General features: G+C 41.3%; 1 protein-coding gene and 1 non-coding gene across 6 annotated transcripts in view; one reads left to right on the top strand and one right to left on the bottom strand.

Moving 5' to 3' along the window:
* Positions 1-1,408: 1,408 nt before the first annotated feature.
* On the top strand, positions 1,409-1,490 carry trnal-uag (transfer RNA leucine (anticodon UAG)). The gene has a single exon. It is a non-coding gene; the product is annotated as a tRNA-Leu (tRNA).
* Positions 1,491-3,319: 1,829 nt separating this feature from the next.
* ehbp1l1a (EH domain binding protein 1-like 1a) overlaps positions 3,320-16,681 on the bottom strand; it is a 46,252-nt gene continuing 32,890 nt past the window's right edge. For 4 of the 5 annotated variants that reach the window (XM_087837863.1, XM_087837864.1, XM_087837861.1 and 1 more), the window contains 10 exons: positions 14,039-14,205; positions 12,350-12,398; positions 11,739-12,251; positions 11,612-11,639; positions 11,461-11,504; positions 11,238-11,349; positions 11,037-11,136; positions 7,381-7,454; positions 4,756-4,870; positions 3,320-4,213 (listed from right to left, as the gene is read on the bottom strand). In XM_087837863.1, the coding sequence (XP_087693989.1) occupies positions 4,120-4,213; positions 4,756-4,870; positions 7,381-7,454; positions 11,037-11,136; positions 11,238-11,349; positions 11,461-11,504; positions 11,612-11,639; positions 11,739-12,251; positions 12,350-12,398; positions 14,039-14,205 (1,296 nt within the window). In that variant the 3' untranslated portion in view covers positions 3,320-4,119. Of the gene's footprint in view, positions 4,214-4,755; positions 4,871-7,380; positions 7,455-10,805; positions 10,965-11,007; positions 11,137-11,237; positions 11,350-11,460; positions 11,505-11,611; positions 11,640-11,738; positions 12,252-12,349; positions 12,399-14,038; positions 14,206-16,681 lie in introns of those variants that run through there. The other variant, XM_087837862.1, reaches the window with a different exon arrangement.

Genomic DNA, 16,681 nt, shown 5'->3' on the forward strand with positions numbered 1-16,681 from the left:
GTACTGTTCTACGCTGTGGTGTGCTGGGGGAGCAGCACAGCAAAGAAGGACTCATCCAGGAAAAACTGATCAGGAAGGCTAGCTCTGTGGCCGGCATGAAGCTGGACACTCTGGTGACAGTGGCAGAGAAAAGGACACTAAAGAAACTGCTGGACATTATGGACAATGCTGGGCATCCTCTGCACACGGCCATAAACAACCAGAAGAGTCTGTTCAGTGACAGGTTGCTTCTCCCAAAGACAAGAACCAACAGACTTAAAAACTCCTTTGTCCCACACGCCATCAGACTGTTTAACTCCTCTCTGGAGGGGAGAGGGGGGGGGGGGGGACAGGAGGACAAAGGAGGGGGGAACAACTAAGCTGTAGTGCCTCTTCACTTCACTGTGCAATTACCTTTTGTGCAATACTTTTTGTTAATAATCAGCGGTGCAATAGACTCCACACTTGAAATGTGCAATTCACTTGTATTTTTATTTTTATTTTTATTCCTATCTATTCTATTTATCCCCTTTGTATATTTTATCTATATATGTCTTTGTATTTATATATGTGTGTATATATATATATATATATATATATATATATATATATATATATATATATATATATATATATATATATATATATATATATATATATATATATATGTATAATATTCTTAACTCTGTAACTTCTGTCGGTGCTGTGCTTTTTGGAAAACAAATTTCCCAGAGGAACCCACCCGAGGGATTAATAAAGTTTTTTTATCTTATCTTCAGTTACATACATCTTACAGGAACTGAAGGCAGTACACAGCTGTTTTCACACCTTTGGTACCCCCCACCCCCAAAGAAAGTTTCACACTCCCTTGCTACCTCTTACAGTGGAGAAGAACAAAAGACTCCTCCTCCCACTCTGGGTCCTTTGTGTGTGAATGCTTCCCTCCAACTTCCTGAGATACCATCTGTTACCAGTATGAGTGTGAGAGACATGCTAAAATCCAGTGGCACCAAGGTATTATACACTAAAATAATGTGATTAATACATGAATAAAAGAAATTCTTTTGCAAAAGTCATTTACCATGTGCAGATGTTTCATATATTTTTATTCACAGTGTCAACACTGACTGGTTAGTGGCTACTCAAGTGTGCTTCAAGTCCACCGCATTGTAAGGTGTTAGATTGCGTGGTCTAAGGATCTGGGTTAAGACTCTGGGCTCCTCACACATGTGGGTTGAAATCCTATTGCTGCAATAAGAGTTTAACCAGGGCAGGCAGATGCTATTGTATCCAAAAACATTCAGGCAAGTATTAAACATGTTTTTCTACAACAGCAAGAGCATCACTGAATGTTCTGGGCTTCTATTTTGTGCTGCACTTTTTCAAGTTTTACTGTCTAGATTTTTGAGATCAGGTCCTTACTCGCAATGGTAGCATGACCGAGCGGTCTAAGGTGCTGGATTTAGGCTCCAGTCTCTTTGGAGGCGTGGGTTCGAATCCCACTGCTGCCATAGTGTTCTAGCGGCAAACTTTGGTTTCTTCCATGCCTTACCAATAAATTGTAAGGGCTGCAGTGAAAACGTCTGTCAAGTCCAAACATGCAGGAAAGTCATCAAGAGCAATTCTTCCAAACCACATTAGTCAGGTGCTCTAAAGTCATTTACAAATTGCATTTTTTTCGTGTCTTTTTGTTCATGGTCTCATCACTGACTGGTTAGTGGACTTTCCCGCATGCCACTCAAGTGTGCTTCAAGTCCAGTCCACTCCCTTGTAATGTGCTTTTGAGCAGAACCTGCAACCGCTGGAGAATTGATTAAGGTGCTGCTATGTTGGTCTCACCAAGGCTGCAGAGTGACAAGAGTATCCTTGATTTCATGACAGTGGAGCAGTCCCATATGGTCTAGCGGTTAGGATTCCTGGTTTTCACCAGGGTTCAACTCCCGGTATGGGAACATGTCTTTAATGTGCCCACAAGCCAATGTGTTCTTTGTGTTAATCCCATGATGGATTAAATGGGGCAAAGTTGTTGGCTGAAGGCAAACATCAGGTAAGGCAACAAACCTCTGGCTAAGCACATGGCATAAAACAGGTAATGGTTCAGATCAGGACTATACAGTTTTTAGTGATGAGGATGTACACAAGCAGGCCTGCTAGTTTGAGCGGGCAGTCAAGGTGGCTGTTTATGTGAAAATCAAATGAGCATCTTTTAAACAAGGGACAACACAAAATAAAACCGTTTTAAATAAAAAAGGTGCTCTTTTGTGCTAATAACATATAAAATTTGTAAAATAAAAAATGTGATGACCTCAAATTACAGAAACAAAGGAGGGCTCTGACATTTGTAGTTGGTGAGGGCCTCTTCAGGACAAATGGTAAAAGGCTCCCATATACACACTTGTGGAAAGAAGATTGGAGGATGTTATAGAAGTAAAGGGCGAGCTGACATTATATTAAACCCTATGGATTAAGAATGGGATGCCACTATGTGCCAAGGTTTCAGAGTGTGTGTCGAGAAATCCAGAAATTTCATGTCTGCGTGCCTTAGGTTTCCTGTTTTATTTTGAAGAGGTCTGGTATCATGTTCAGTGTGTTTAGTTTCACTTCCCCTGTGGAGTCATTATGTGCTCTAATCAGCTGTTTCCCCGTGTGTTTCCACTTCCCCCGATCACTTCCTGTGTGTTTCCATTCATTCCTCGCCCGTCTGTTTTCCTTCCTTGTGTCCATGTCATGTTTCCAGGGTTTTGAATTCATGTCAGGTCTTCATGTCAGGTTTCTATGTTCTTGTTTCTTTTCCATGATTTTTCATGTTTAGCCTCAGTTCACCTGGTTTAGGTTTAGTTTTGCCAGCCTTAATAAACGGCTCGTTTTCTGTCACGTTTTGTCTCTCTGCACTTGGGTCGACCTCCTCACTACACACAGTCAGCATCTCAGCCAAACTGTGACAGGAAAGTGTCTGATGAAATTAAAATAACTATCATAAACACTTTAATAATGACATGTACACAAAGGTATGTCATTTAGGATCGATATATTTCCTTATTACATATTAATTTATATTATTATCATATTAAAACTTGGGTTGACTTTGTAGTCAGTGCAGTGTATTTACAGCTTTGGGTTCCTCAGATTATCTGTAAAATGGCCACAAAACAGTCCTAATGTTTGTGTGTTTGTTATTGTTCAGTGAGGTTTTACACTGTAATCATACAACTATACATGCATCCACGTACAATTATTTGATATTCTGAAAACCACCTTGTCAACACCTTTTTGTTTTGAACAAACACGTCTTTAAAGCAACAAGAAGAAGAAGAAAGTGACAACAAAGTAACAAAAGCAATTTTGTGTCAGGAAGGTTTATTGACTTTGAATTTCTATGGAAGAATTCCAAATATATTCCCACAGTTTAAAACACATTCAAAATTGCATCAAATGTGTATGTATTTAAGCTTTTAGTATTTTCCCGTCTTTACAAATATTTTAAATGTAACAGGTGTTAATAAAACTTTATAAAAGGCGCTGCTTTTGGCGAGTTGTAAGCTGTAGTACACACGAATGATGAACAGAGAACTGCAAAAACACAAGATAAAACCTCTGAGACACTTAAATACAAACTTTGATTTGACACGCTGAGCAGAAGGAGAGTGACATCATTCACATTTCAACAGGGCGACTCATGTTTCAGTTACATTTCTGCTGTTGAAAATCACACGTTACACCGAATTCAGCTTGAAACCAATAACTTTAAACAAAACGGACCCACACAGGAGACACGGATGCTTTTTGTAATGTTGCAAGGCTGTTGGCTTTGTGCTGCTGGAGCTTTCTACGATCTATAGATCATCCCTAGTCTAAACCAGCTATTCTAGGCTTTCCAACCATTTCCACACTCAAACCCACTTTGCATACAAACAGTTCATGAGGTTAAACTAGTGCATATATCAGGTAATGTTGAGACATTAAAAATGGAAAGCAGACCAAAACCTCCACTCAAGCCAAACTTTAATGTAAATTCTGAATCTTCTCAGATTCAGTGTGCATGTGCACTTACTGCTGACCTAAAACCACATCATTCATTCTGATAGCAGGTGACAGAGGAGAGAAAACTGCCTTGGCCCAACATTTGGAAGTTTGCGGTGGTCACTGCATCACACACTTCTCTTTCTGTTGTTTAGCATACTTCCTCCTGCGCTGCTCCAGGCCACGCTCCAGACGCTCATCCTCCTCCACAGCTCTGAGGACCAGAGGAGAGATGGTTACAAGCTGCCTGCACATGTTTTTGTGTCGGGAAAACTGTGGATGTCCATTTTTCTTTAAAAGTGTCTTTCAGTTATTTAGGGTAGTGACTGTGAAGTGAAGGTTGCTGCTGGACAGACCGACAGAGAGGGGGATGAGTGAGGTGACGGCAGCTCGAGAGGAAGAGCGGGTCATCTTCTAACTGGAAGGTTGTGCTTGTATGAACGTATATGAATGGCTGAGACCTCAGGTCATTTACCATTTACAAACAGAAGGTGAGGTCAGTTAAACAGGAGTAAATTCCTCATCAAAAACTAGTAAATCTGTTCAAAAACTACTGATGTTATCACCGACTTATTGCTGAGTCAAGAGGTTCAATAAAAAATGCAAAAAAGATGGAAGTAGTGTTTGAAAGCTGAATATGAAACCATGATTTGCTTCCAGGCTCGTTGTGATGTTTCATACAGGCTAATGAAATTCACTTTTTAGTTGAATCTGAAAGTGTAGGATAGTTTATCATGTGTGTATCGTGTGTCTCACCCTCTCTCCTTGGCATCTATACTGTGGACCAGTTCATCCCTCTGGTTCACCAGTGACACCAGCTCCTGAAGCAGCAGCTGCTCTCTGTGTTTGTGGGCCTGAGTCTTCTGCCACTCTGCAGCACACAGATACAGAGGTGGGACAGAGAACAGTTTAGGGAGGAAACTAGGAAATTGTCACCATCAGTAACCAGCTGCTTTTTACTTTTTTCTGTATAGACGAAGTCTGCAACAGAGACCTTGTCACGGCGGTGTGAGGAAAGAGGTAGACCCAGATGCAGACATGGTGGAGACAAAACGTAGTTTCAAAAACAACGCGAGCCTTTATTGGCTGATTGCAGAAGAAAAACAAGGAACTAGGGAAACTAAGGAGGCCTGAACACTGTGTTAACAAAAAGGCTGTGACACTCAGAAAAACTATGACAAACTGTGAACACTGAGTAAATTAGAAAACACAGAGAAACAATGGAGTAAACCTATGAAAACTGTGGTGAGGTTAACAGACGATCTGACACTGACTGAGTGGAAACACAGACTAAATACACATATAGGCTGTATCCCAATTCAGGGTCTGCAGCCTTAAAGTACGCAGCCTCAACGATCCTCAAGGACCGCGTACTTAAAGACCGCTAAGGCTGGAAGTGCGAGGCTTGTGAGATGGGACGGTCTAGCCTCCGTTGCGCTGCCAAGGTTGCCTAGCAACCATGATACTAACAGCTGGAAACGTTTCATACAGCTTTGTGTGACAGAAATGAAGGAGAAAATCATTTGTTCATTTGTTTGTTTGTTTCTACATGAGCTTTGATCGTTCTCTGTAAGATTAAGCTCAGCTATTGAACGGCATATATTTTAAAGTAAAGGCTTTAAAACCAAGTTAGTACAAACGTCACTAATGTCACATAACTTTGCTGACATGTGGCCAACAGTAATGTTTTAATGTTCTTCATTATTAAACATTTGCACATAAATAAGTGACATAATATTCAGTACTTACTTAAAGTTTACTTTAAGTAAGTTACTTTACTTAAAGTAAACTTACTTAAAGTAAACTTACTTAAAGTTTACTTTAAGTAAGTTTACTTAAAGTAAGTAAACTTACTTAAAGTAAACTTACTTAAAGTTTACTTTAAGTAAGTTTACTTAAAGTAAGTAAACTTACTTAAAGTTTACTTAAACTTACTTAAGGTTTACTTAAAGTAAACTTACTTAAAGTAAACTTACTTAAAGTTTACTTTAAGTAAGTAAGTGGGTGGGTTTTTTTCGGCAAAATTATCCACACCCACCGCCGCGCTATGCATTCTGGGATATGTTGGGCCACGAAGTCTACACCGCCACATCCTTAAAATTCAGGGAAATTAAGGACGCATTTGAGGGCCGCATTTCGAGCAGCCTTTGAATTGGGACAGCCTTCGTCCCGTCGCGGTGACGTAATCGGCCTTAAAATGCGGCCTTTAAGGCTGCAGACCCTGAATTGGGATACAGCCACAGAATGATCAAAGAAAGTAGGATCACATGGGGAAAACAGCTGACAACAATTAACATAATGACAGGACACGTGAAACTAAACATAATAAACACAAAACTCTTTCAAAATAAAACAGGAAACATAAGGAAATCCAGACATGACTTGAACTTGACAAACAAAGAAAACTTGGACATGAAACATGGCAGAATGTAACTAGATAAACCGAAATGAAACTAGACTAAAAAGAATAACAAACAAGAACTCAGAATACTGGGTCACATGACCCAGGGCCATGACAGACCTGGTATGTGGAACTGTTACAAAGTAGGTTCCACATATCAGGATATCAAGTGGCAACGTTCATAAAAAGTCAAAAAGGAAATCTGACGTCTAGTTTCACAGTGAATTTAGTGGCTGTCAGCTGTGCTTGATAAGACCTGCCAAATTAAAGGCTGACGCTCTGTGCAGGGACGTCACCACACAGGTAATAATTCTAGTGACACAGACACTGAGTGACTCCTGGCTTTGTGTGGAGTGAGAGGTTGAGTGATTAGAGGGTTGTGGCCATTCTGCTGTTGTCGACTCTGCAGCTCTGTTTTGAAAACACGTGACAAGTACTGAACTCACTGAATGCTTCTTGTTTTACCAACTGAATTTTCTTGTTATGCAAATTCTATTTAATTTGTTTCTATTTGTCGAGAAAGTGAGGGAGCTAGTGTCAAAGGTCACGAGAAGCTGTTTGAAGTGAAACATCTTTTGTTTGTACAGCCAAAGTTACTGATGAAATTCATGTTAATGAGTTTGATGTGATTTAAAATGAAAACTAGGCTTTTGTGTCACGCTTTTGTTGAGGTGGGCAGTGAAAACATTTCCTCCTGCCAAGTGAGGATTGGAAGAAACAGTTTACTGACAGGCTAAGTCGGTGGTTAAGCCTGTATGTAGTTACACTGTATGTATTTTGTATTTCGGCTGCCACTACATGTACGCAGCGACCAAATAGCAGCTGATCTCTCAGTAGGGTTTTGCTTTTAAACAGAGGGTGTCAGTTCCCGTTTCTTAGCTCTGCTGACACATCTCAGGAGCTAAACTAAACCTAATCAAGGTTTTAACTCCACTATGGGAACACGAAACAGTTTAATACCGACTGTTAGAAAGTCATACCGTCAATTGCCATCATGTCCCTCAGCTCCTTGTTTAACAGCTCGAATCTTCGTTCCAAGTCTTGTTCTTCAAGCCTGTTAATCAGAACAGATGGAAATGATTTATGACACGCCAACATTTGTGTTTCATTTAACTTTGTCTTAGGTGGGAACCCCCAGCCACGATTTGAACCAAGATCCTTGCTATGAAGTGTTATGACAGAGTTGACTACTCCACCATCTGTTAATACAGGTAAAATACTAAAATCCAAGATGTGTGTGTGTGTGTGTGAATACGTTTGAAGCCATAGAAAAAAGCACTGTATGAATTTGTGCATGTGAATGGGTGAAGGTAGCATGTAGTAAAAAGCACTTTGAGTACTCAGAGTAGAAACGTGCTATAAGAGTATCACTCAATTTAACAAATACACCAATACGACCACCTGCCTAATAATGACGTTCCCGTCGAGACGTGGACTCCGCTGGAGCCCTGCAGCAGTGTTGCCAACTTAGCGCTATATTTAGCGAGTTTTCAGACCCCCTTAGCGACTTCTTTTCTAAAAAGCGACTAGCGACAAATCTGGCGACTTTTTCTGGTGTTATTGGAGACTTATTTATGACGTCTTTTTTGACGTGAAAACGCGTATCGCTTTTACTCTCAACAAGCAGCGCTGCTGCCGTGGGCACCTCGCCCGTGCCAAAGCGCTCACGGACGGAGGATAGTCCTCCCCCAGCTGCTATCAGGGTAGCAGACGTTCACACCTGTGCGTCCAAACTGCAAATGAACCGCGCATGAGCGAAGCCGCTGCTCCCGCACTGACTGTAACGCAGTCAATTCTTCTTTTACTGTTCGGCTGTTTTGTGGATCAGGTTTAAAACTACTTATAAACACACACACAAAGTAACTCCACCAGAGTGTCTATTTCGGGTCACTTTTGCCGGTCCAAGCCCGGGTAAAGGAGCAGGGTTGGAATTGTGACATTAAAAAAACAATAATTGCTAAAATAAATTAAATTTGTAGTTCTAAATAAACTCTAAATGCATTTAGGACGTTTTTTACTCACTTTGTGTCTCTTCCACGATGTTATTTCTCTCTCCAACAACGTAGGTTACAATTATATTAGCATGACCAATTATGCAAATTAGGCGATGACGTCATTTGGCGACTTCTAGCGACTTTTAGGACAACCAATAGCGATTTTCCTTACTGAGGAGTTGGCAACACTGCCCTGCAGATGTCCTGTGGTCTCTGCCACCATGATGTTAGCAACAGACCCTTAAAGTCCTGCTGGGCCTCTGTGGATCTGACTTATTTACTTTCTAATATTTTACACACCAACAGGAGTCATGATGATAATCACCTCACCTATCAGTGGTCATAAGGTCTGATTGGTGAACATGAAGCAAGTCAGCAACATTTTTACAAGTAGAGAATGTAAAGAATCACTTAAAGTAGTGATAAAAAAGTAAAATACTAAAATAAAATAACCACATCATTTCAATTTTCATCTACTTTTTTAATATGAGGGGTTTGCTACAGGAAAAAAAGCAGTCCAGCTGTAATAAAAGTGCTGAGATATACAGTACTGTGCAAAAGTCTTGAACCACCCCTTACTCCTTTAAGACTGTCCTGTCATGTCAAAGTGGTCTCTGGGTTGTTCTTTGGACACTGGCTGCTTTTTCACTTATGTTCAGTTCTGTGCTTGGACCTACAAAAATATATTCCTCATATACAATATATCTTAAAGTCACGTCCTTGAGAAAAAGGAAAGATCCCCGTCTGATGACCCATCAACTGGTTACCAAAGCCTGAGAAACCATCCAAGCCTGCAGACTGGGATTGAACCAGCATCTACCTCGTGAGCTACAGCCGCCTATCTGGAGCAGCAATCTGGAAAGCATCTGGCTGACAGCAGCTTCATTAAACAGTAATCCCAAACACACTGCGAGTGCATTAAAAGCATACCTGATAGAAAAACCACACTATCAGTTATGGTTTGGCCTACGCAGAGCTTGGACCTTACTATTATAGAAGCAGTGTGGGATAAGAGAAGAGAACAGATACAACCGAAGAAGAATGTCCTACGTACTAATCCTGAAGATTACATGAAACATTGTGTAGGAGAGTTCAAGCTGTGTTGTAGAATGAAGGTGGTTATACTAAATATTGACTTTCAAGCTTGTGAAATTTGTACAAACTCTGGGTTTTTTTGCCTTAAACGCTGTCATTTTATGTACTCTTGCACATTTCAACAAATCACTGCACTAAGTTCCTATTTTCCCAGCAAAATATGAAGGAATGAGGGCTCAAGACTACAGTGTATGAAACTCATCCCAAATGAGATTTTGGTCATTTTTTCAGTGTTTGAACATGAGCAGAAACCTTGTTGATAAATTAGTAATTAATTGTTCATCCAAAATCCATGAAAAAAAGAACAAAATGTCAGAGTGTTGACTTAATGTGTCAGTCGCCTCTCACAGCACCTGCAACCAAAAACCTTAACTGCCGACAGAGAAAAGCTAAAATCTTTGGCATAAGCAAGCAAAACATACATTTGGCAGAACATGCACCACAGTGACAACCACAAATGAAACGGATGTTTTTATAGTGTTGCAAGTAGGAATGGAACATGTAATAATAATAATGGATTGCATTTATACAGCGCTTTTCGAGACCCTCAAAGCGCTTTACAATTCCACTATTCATTCACTCTCACTCTCACATTCACACACTGGTGGAGGCAGCTACAGTTGTAGCCACAGCTGCCCTGGGGCAGACTGACAGAAGCGAGGCTGCCATATCGCGCCATCGGCCCCTCTGGCCAACACCAGTAGGTGGTAGATGAAGTGTCTTGTCCAAGGACACAATGAGCGAGACTGTCCAAGCCGGGGCTCGAACCGGCAACCTTCCGATTACAAGACGAACCGGCAACTTTCTGATTACAAGACGAACTGGCAACTTTCTGATTACAACACGAACCGGCAACCTTCCGATTACAAGACGAACCGGCAACTTTCTGATTACAAGACGAACCGGCAACTTTCTGATTACAAGACGAACCGGCAACCTTCCGATTACAAGACGAACCGGCAACTTTCTGATTACAAGACGAACCGGCAACTCTTGAGCCACGATCGCCCCTTATTTAAATATAAACTCTGCACAGTATTTTGGGATCTATTTGTAGAAAAAGCAATTGGAAAACACTAACATCATGTGGTCTGTTTAGTAGCTATTCTGGAGTTTTGTCAACAACATGGCTACGGTGTGGTGAATGATTATGAATGAACTTTAAAGTTCTCACAAATTAGTACTATGGCCTCCTGGTTTGTCTGCACCGTCCTGTTATTCTAGTTACAGAGCAGGTCACCTACTAATCAGATAAGTTGGTCGTTTGAACCCTGGCTGCTTCAGCCAGGCACGTCAAATATCCTTGGGCAATATACTAACCCCAATTCACACTCTGATGCATCAGAGTGGCACATCAAGTATATACATATGTGTAACCTGTCTCTGCTAAGCATGTGCTGCTAAATGGACCTAGAGGATAGATTTTTGTCTTAATGTCAGTGATATACTGGTATTCTACAGTTTCCTCTGCACAATGTGTGCAGTGTGTGCAGTGTGTGTGTGTGCAGTGTGTGTGTGTGTGTGCAGTGTGTGTGTGTGTGTCTTACAGTAGCTGTAGATGGTCCTGCCTCCGGATTAAAGCATTTTTCTTGTTAACCAATGTGAACCATTCCTGAATCAACCTCTCCTCCTCCTCCTTGTCGCTGCCTGTGGGGTAAAATCATCATTAATGTCCCGTCTTGGTTATCGTCTTCTTTGTTCTCTTTCTTAGATTAGAACATGGTGGGCAGGTAGAGCAGGTATTTTACCTGTTTCCAGCAACTGTCTGAGTTTCCTCTCCACCACATCTGCTCTGTTATCAACGTGATTTTGTTCTGCTTCCAAGGCTTCCATTTGATTCAGCACGTACTCGCTCGGGTCCTAGATACAACAATAATTACTCACTCTGCAGACGACGAGAGGAGAACAAAAGATGCTCCACAGACTTCCTGACGCACTTTACAAATTACAGTTAAACAGCTGCTTGCTCACCTGGCCCTCTGGTCTTCTGTCCTTTAACGCAGCATCCATTCTCTCTGCATGAACAAAATGTAAAAATGAGCCACCAATCATTCATCATTATATCCAAGTTCTGTTGTTGTTGTTGTATTTTTGCTTTTAGTTTAAGTCAAAGAGAACTAACCGGTTTCTGACTTCCTTTGGGCTTCAGCCTGCAGAGACAAACAACATCCACACACAATGTAGATAAGACAAAGAATGACATTTCAAAGGAATAAACAAATCAGGGGAGGCAGCATATGGTAACATACCACTGATATGTCTCCTTCTTCGACTGACCCGCTCCTGCGCTGTGACCTGCGCTTCTTAACCAGGTCAGCATCTCTGACACGAGAGAAGCTAGACTTGAACAGAAAATGAGTCCGTGGTGGCGCCACTGGAGACTGAGCGGCACTCACCCCAGCAACCTGCGAGCGTTTGGTTCTGGGAGGCGGCACCACGTCCCTGCTGGCTTTACTGTCCTTCTCTGCAGTGCTTACACTCCCGTTAGTCTCAAGACTTATACCCTCCTCCTGGAGTCTCTGGGCGCAGTAGCGAACAGTTGCCTCGGGGTCGTCTTGGGCCTCCCGGTCCCCTGCTACGGCATAACTGGACTCACTGGTGTCTTTGTCTATGTGAAGCACACTGAGCTCCTGGCCAGTGAAATATGTGCGGATCTGGTTAAGGTAGGTCATGACAATGAGGCGGTCAGGCACTGCAAGCATGACCATGTCTGAAGGCTCCATCAACCTTGAAATTCCAAGTTCAGCAAAGCCATTAAAAGCCTGCAACATGTTCAAATACAAGGACGTTATAAGGACTTCCCAAATATTAAGTAATCAGTACTTGTGATTTCATGAGAATATAGGAAATTGTTAACCACCTTTTTGTTGTTTTGCTTGATGTCATATGGATCCAACATTTCAAAATTACTAGAAAAAGACAAAACAGGGCAACATAACACATTTATCTTTTAAGTTTTCATTGAACCTTTAATTAACCAGTATGTGCATTGACAAAGATTATTTTTCAAGGAAACCTCGCCAAGAAAGCAAACCAAAAACTATAAAATCCTCTGCCATGTGTAAAACAAATTTAAAATCAAGCATAAAACGACACGTTAAGACAGAGCAAGCAGTAAGGCTTAAGTACAACTAAACAGATAATAAAAAAGTAGCTACTCTGTATTGTGTTGGCACATGGGATCCTTAAATTTAGTTAAATCTGTTTCATATAGACTACTAGAATTATTTTTTCCACAGTGTTGTGGAAATAGAAGGCGTGAGTGGACAAGGGATGTGGAATGCTAACATGCAAATAATCCCAGCGGAAGAGGTTGCATGAACGTCACAATGGAACTGGAATCTTGGACACCCAACATCTAGACCAACATCAAAACAACTATTAGTTCAATGTACCAACATCCAAAAGAAGATCACAGGGAGATATCATCATCCTCGCCATCTGAGATTGGGTACCAAGCTCAACAGGTGCGTGAGCAGCTGATCTGAGAGATAAGATCGTGGCTAAACTGGAAACCCTCCGTGCCAGATTACCAAGACTATGTAAAGTACCCTCTGATGGACAAGCAGAAGGTGTGAATGCAGCTTTATGGACAATCCCTACTGCGACCATCACTGAAACCAGCCAGCTGATCTACACCAGGGCAGCAGGGATAATTGAGATGCTTGGGTATAAGACACACAGCAACAAGGAGCAGTACCCTCCATGGAGCAGGAAACTAGAGGTCAAGATCAAAGCAGCATGGAGGGAAGTTGGGCAACTATCGGAGATGGGGTGTCTACGAAGTACAGCAAGCTATTCACACCTGAGGCCTTAAAAACTACCAAGCAAAAACTAATAGCCTTGGCCAGCTGTTTGAAGAGATATACCAGAGAGAGAGAATCCAGGAGAATAAACCAGATGTTCTCAGTGAAACCATCCAACAATTTGAGAACAGCCCCACCAAGCCTGGAGACAAATACTCGAAGAGCATATGGGAGAAGGATGCAACCCATAACAACAATGCTCAGTGACTAGATGAGCTAAGAGCAGACCATAGCAACCTCCACGAAAAGAGTCCAGTAACTATCACAGTGGCAGGCATTCAAGAAAGAGTATCAGGGGGCAGAGATGCCCCTGAGACAATCCAGCACATAACAGCAGGGAGCAAGATGCTAGCAGGCAGGGAATACACGGAACGCCATAACCAAGTGGTCGGAATAGGATACAGGAACATCAGAGCCTGAGGTCGTGAGGTCAAAATGGGACATGCCCATCAGGGCGGTTGAGAATGACCAAGCTTAGATCCAGTAGGACTTCAACATACAGACGGACAAACTGGTGATGGCTAACCAACAAAATATAGAATTGGCTGACTACATAACAATCAAAGCACTACACTTTTACATATAAAATTAGCATTAAAACACACAGAGAAGTAGCTAAACATCTGGCCAGTGAACACCTGGAAGGCTGCACACAATAGCTGATGTTGCTTATAGTCAAGCTAAAAATTAAACTAGCAGTTCACAGTCTATCCAGTAAGGGTGATAGGGCAACGGTTTCTTACATCTTTTCTGGGTGGAAGTGATGTAAGATGGCACAAAACGCGAGGCCGTTCCTCCAGGAAGTGCTGAAGTTGGTAATCTTCACTCCCTTGTGATTCTTTGTGATCTCCTGACACCATTCCAGTAAGGACTGACTTGACGTAACTAAGGTCGGACTTCCCGGTGGATTCTAGAAAACACAATAAGATTATTTGGAAATTATAGTGACACAACCTTTGACATAAAGTGCAGAATTACACATTTTTAGTTGAATAGGTTTAATGTGCATTAACCGTTAAGGAGTTTAAAGCTTTTTCAGACACAGCCCCCGTTTTTAGGGGTCACATTTATTTAACAACAGTCAGAACCTGTTTTATAGACATGCCGAGGCTACTGTGTCATTAATTAATTAAAGAATTAATTTATTTGTGATTTTCTCCAGTATACAAATTGCCAAAAGTATTTGCTCATCTGTCTCCACATGCATATCACCATAACACCCCATTCTTAATTCATAGGTTTTAATAAGATGTCAGCCCACCCCTTGCAGTTATGACAGCTTCATTTCTTCTGGGCAACCTGGCAACCAACAAACCCAGAGCACATCTCCACTTCACTCTAGAGTCCAGTGGTGCCATGTTTTACACCACAGCATCAAATGGTTTGCATTGCACTTGGTGACGTAAGGCAAGGATGCAGCGCTCACCCATTGAAACCTATCTCATGACGCTCTCTACGCACTGTTCTTAAGCTAATCTGGAGGCCGCATGAAGTTTGGACGTCTGCTGTGATTGACTCTGCAGAAAGCTGTCGACCTCTGTGCAGTTTGCACATCATTCTCAATCACTTTCACTATGTTATAATATCACCAACAGTCGACTGTGGAATGTTTAGTTGTGAGGAAATGTCATGACTGGACTTGCTGCATGGGTGGCATCCTGTCACACAGCCATGCTGTGATTCACTGAGCTCCTGAGAGTGGCTCATTCTTTCACATATGTCGGTCGAAGCTGTCTGCATGCCTGGGTGCTTGATTTTATACACCTGTGGCCAAGTAGCAATATAAATCACTCTTTTGTTTCTTTAATAGTCTATATCAGGGCTATTGGATTACAAAGATCGTTAGGCCAGATTTTCAAAACAAGGAATTTGTACCAGCCAGTAAGCAGCAGGTTATTATAAATTTCAAACAAACACAATGTATTAACAAACAAGTAATGTTCTTTCAATGTTTCTCTTTTAAATCTGGTCATAACTCAAACGAAAATAAGCATTTTGATCATACCTGACTCAAGTGGATAAAAGTAATACAAACTATTAGTGATATTTTCCTTTCAAAATAAAATAAATATTTTGATGACATCAGACCAGCACATCTTAAAGAGTACTTAACAGAAGTAAAAAAGAGCTATCAATTCTATCAAAGCTATCAGTGCACAAACCCATAGCAGTAACACATAAATACAACATCTACAGCTACACACTGAGGGAACAGGTTTTTTTCTAAATCTACACCTCTGATTGGGCGTGGCTTGTTAGACATGCCACATTATGTTGATGTAGGATACAGTTACTTTGACATTCCTAATGGGAGAAGTGACAGATTTTTTTCTGAACCAGGAAAGCGAATTTTGACTCATAAGATGAGTCACTGCAAACCAAAGGCAATGAGATCAATGAGATCAATGAGAACCAAAGGCAATCAGAGAGCAACAAGCAACAGAGTTCATGTGTGAAAAGCTCGATTCACAGCTGCTACTTTCTTAACATCAGGGAACTGGTTCGTGTCAACATCAATCCAAAACTTTATTGGTCCGTTAGCGTAGACGCTCTTGTGGAATGGCTCGTCTAGGTAGGGTTAAACTGACGGTTCTCATTCTCAATCTTCTGCTTTTGGGTTGACAAACAAATGTTGCATCACAGACTACTTGTGTCACTTGTAGAAATACGTTTAAAACAACACACTGCATTGTGGGTAGAATATTGCACTAAGCTGTAGGAAGTTCTGTTGGAATTACTGAAGGCTTTGAAAACATGTTTTTCTCTGTTTTACTCTGTTTCTGGCAGGACCATGGGCAGCGGCACTTGGAGGTTGCTACTAGGCCACCATTTGAATAGGTTGGGTGTACATATAGCCCGACTAATAGTTGGCTAAAGGTCTTTTAGCTTGGTTGATGGTTTATAACCATCAACAAGAGTGATTGAGATCACTATTGGAACACCCAGTTGTGTCTAAGTGCTACCTATGTACGTGCTGAATTGAGGTGAAGAATTTGAAGGTAGTCCTCCTCCTTAATGTTTACATCCATTTTGTGGAGTGTACCAGTCCCACTGGCAGCAAAACAGCGCTCTTTGGTTAAAAAGCCTCACCTTTAGGCCTCCAAATATATTTCTTATCATTTTGGCCAAGAAGCTCATTCTTAAGCTCGTCTGACTGTTAAAAGGGCCTGAAGTTTAGTGGTTCCTTGGTTATTACTGAGCATCTTAACAAGTTTCCTCCCATCTAAGGGTGACAGTTTAGGTCTTCTTCCAGACCTTGACAAAGTGGTATAACTTGTACTAATGTGGTTATTTGAACTAATAATCTGCAGTAATTTGGAAAAAGACTCCAAGAGACTCTCCCATCTTGAATCTGCAGTTCCTCCTCCTTAGATTCACTAAGTTCC

This window comes from Neolamprologus brichardi, chromosome 3, assembly GCF_056152115.1.
Source record: "Neolamprologus brichardi isolate AB-2024 chromosome 3, ASM5615211v1, whole genome shotgun sequence".
NCBI lineage: Eukaryota > Metazoa > Chordata > Actinopteri > Cichliformes > Cichlidae > Neolamprologus > Neolamprologus brichardi.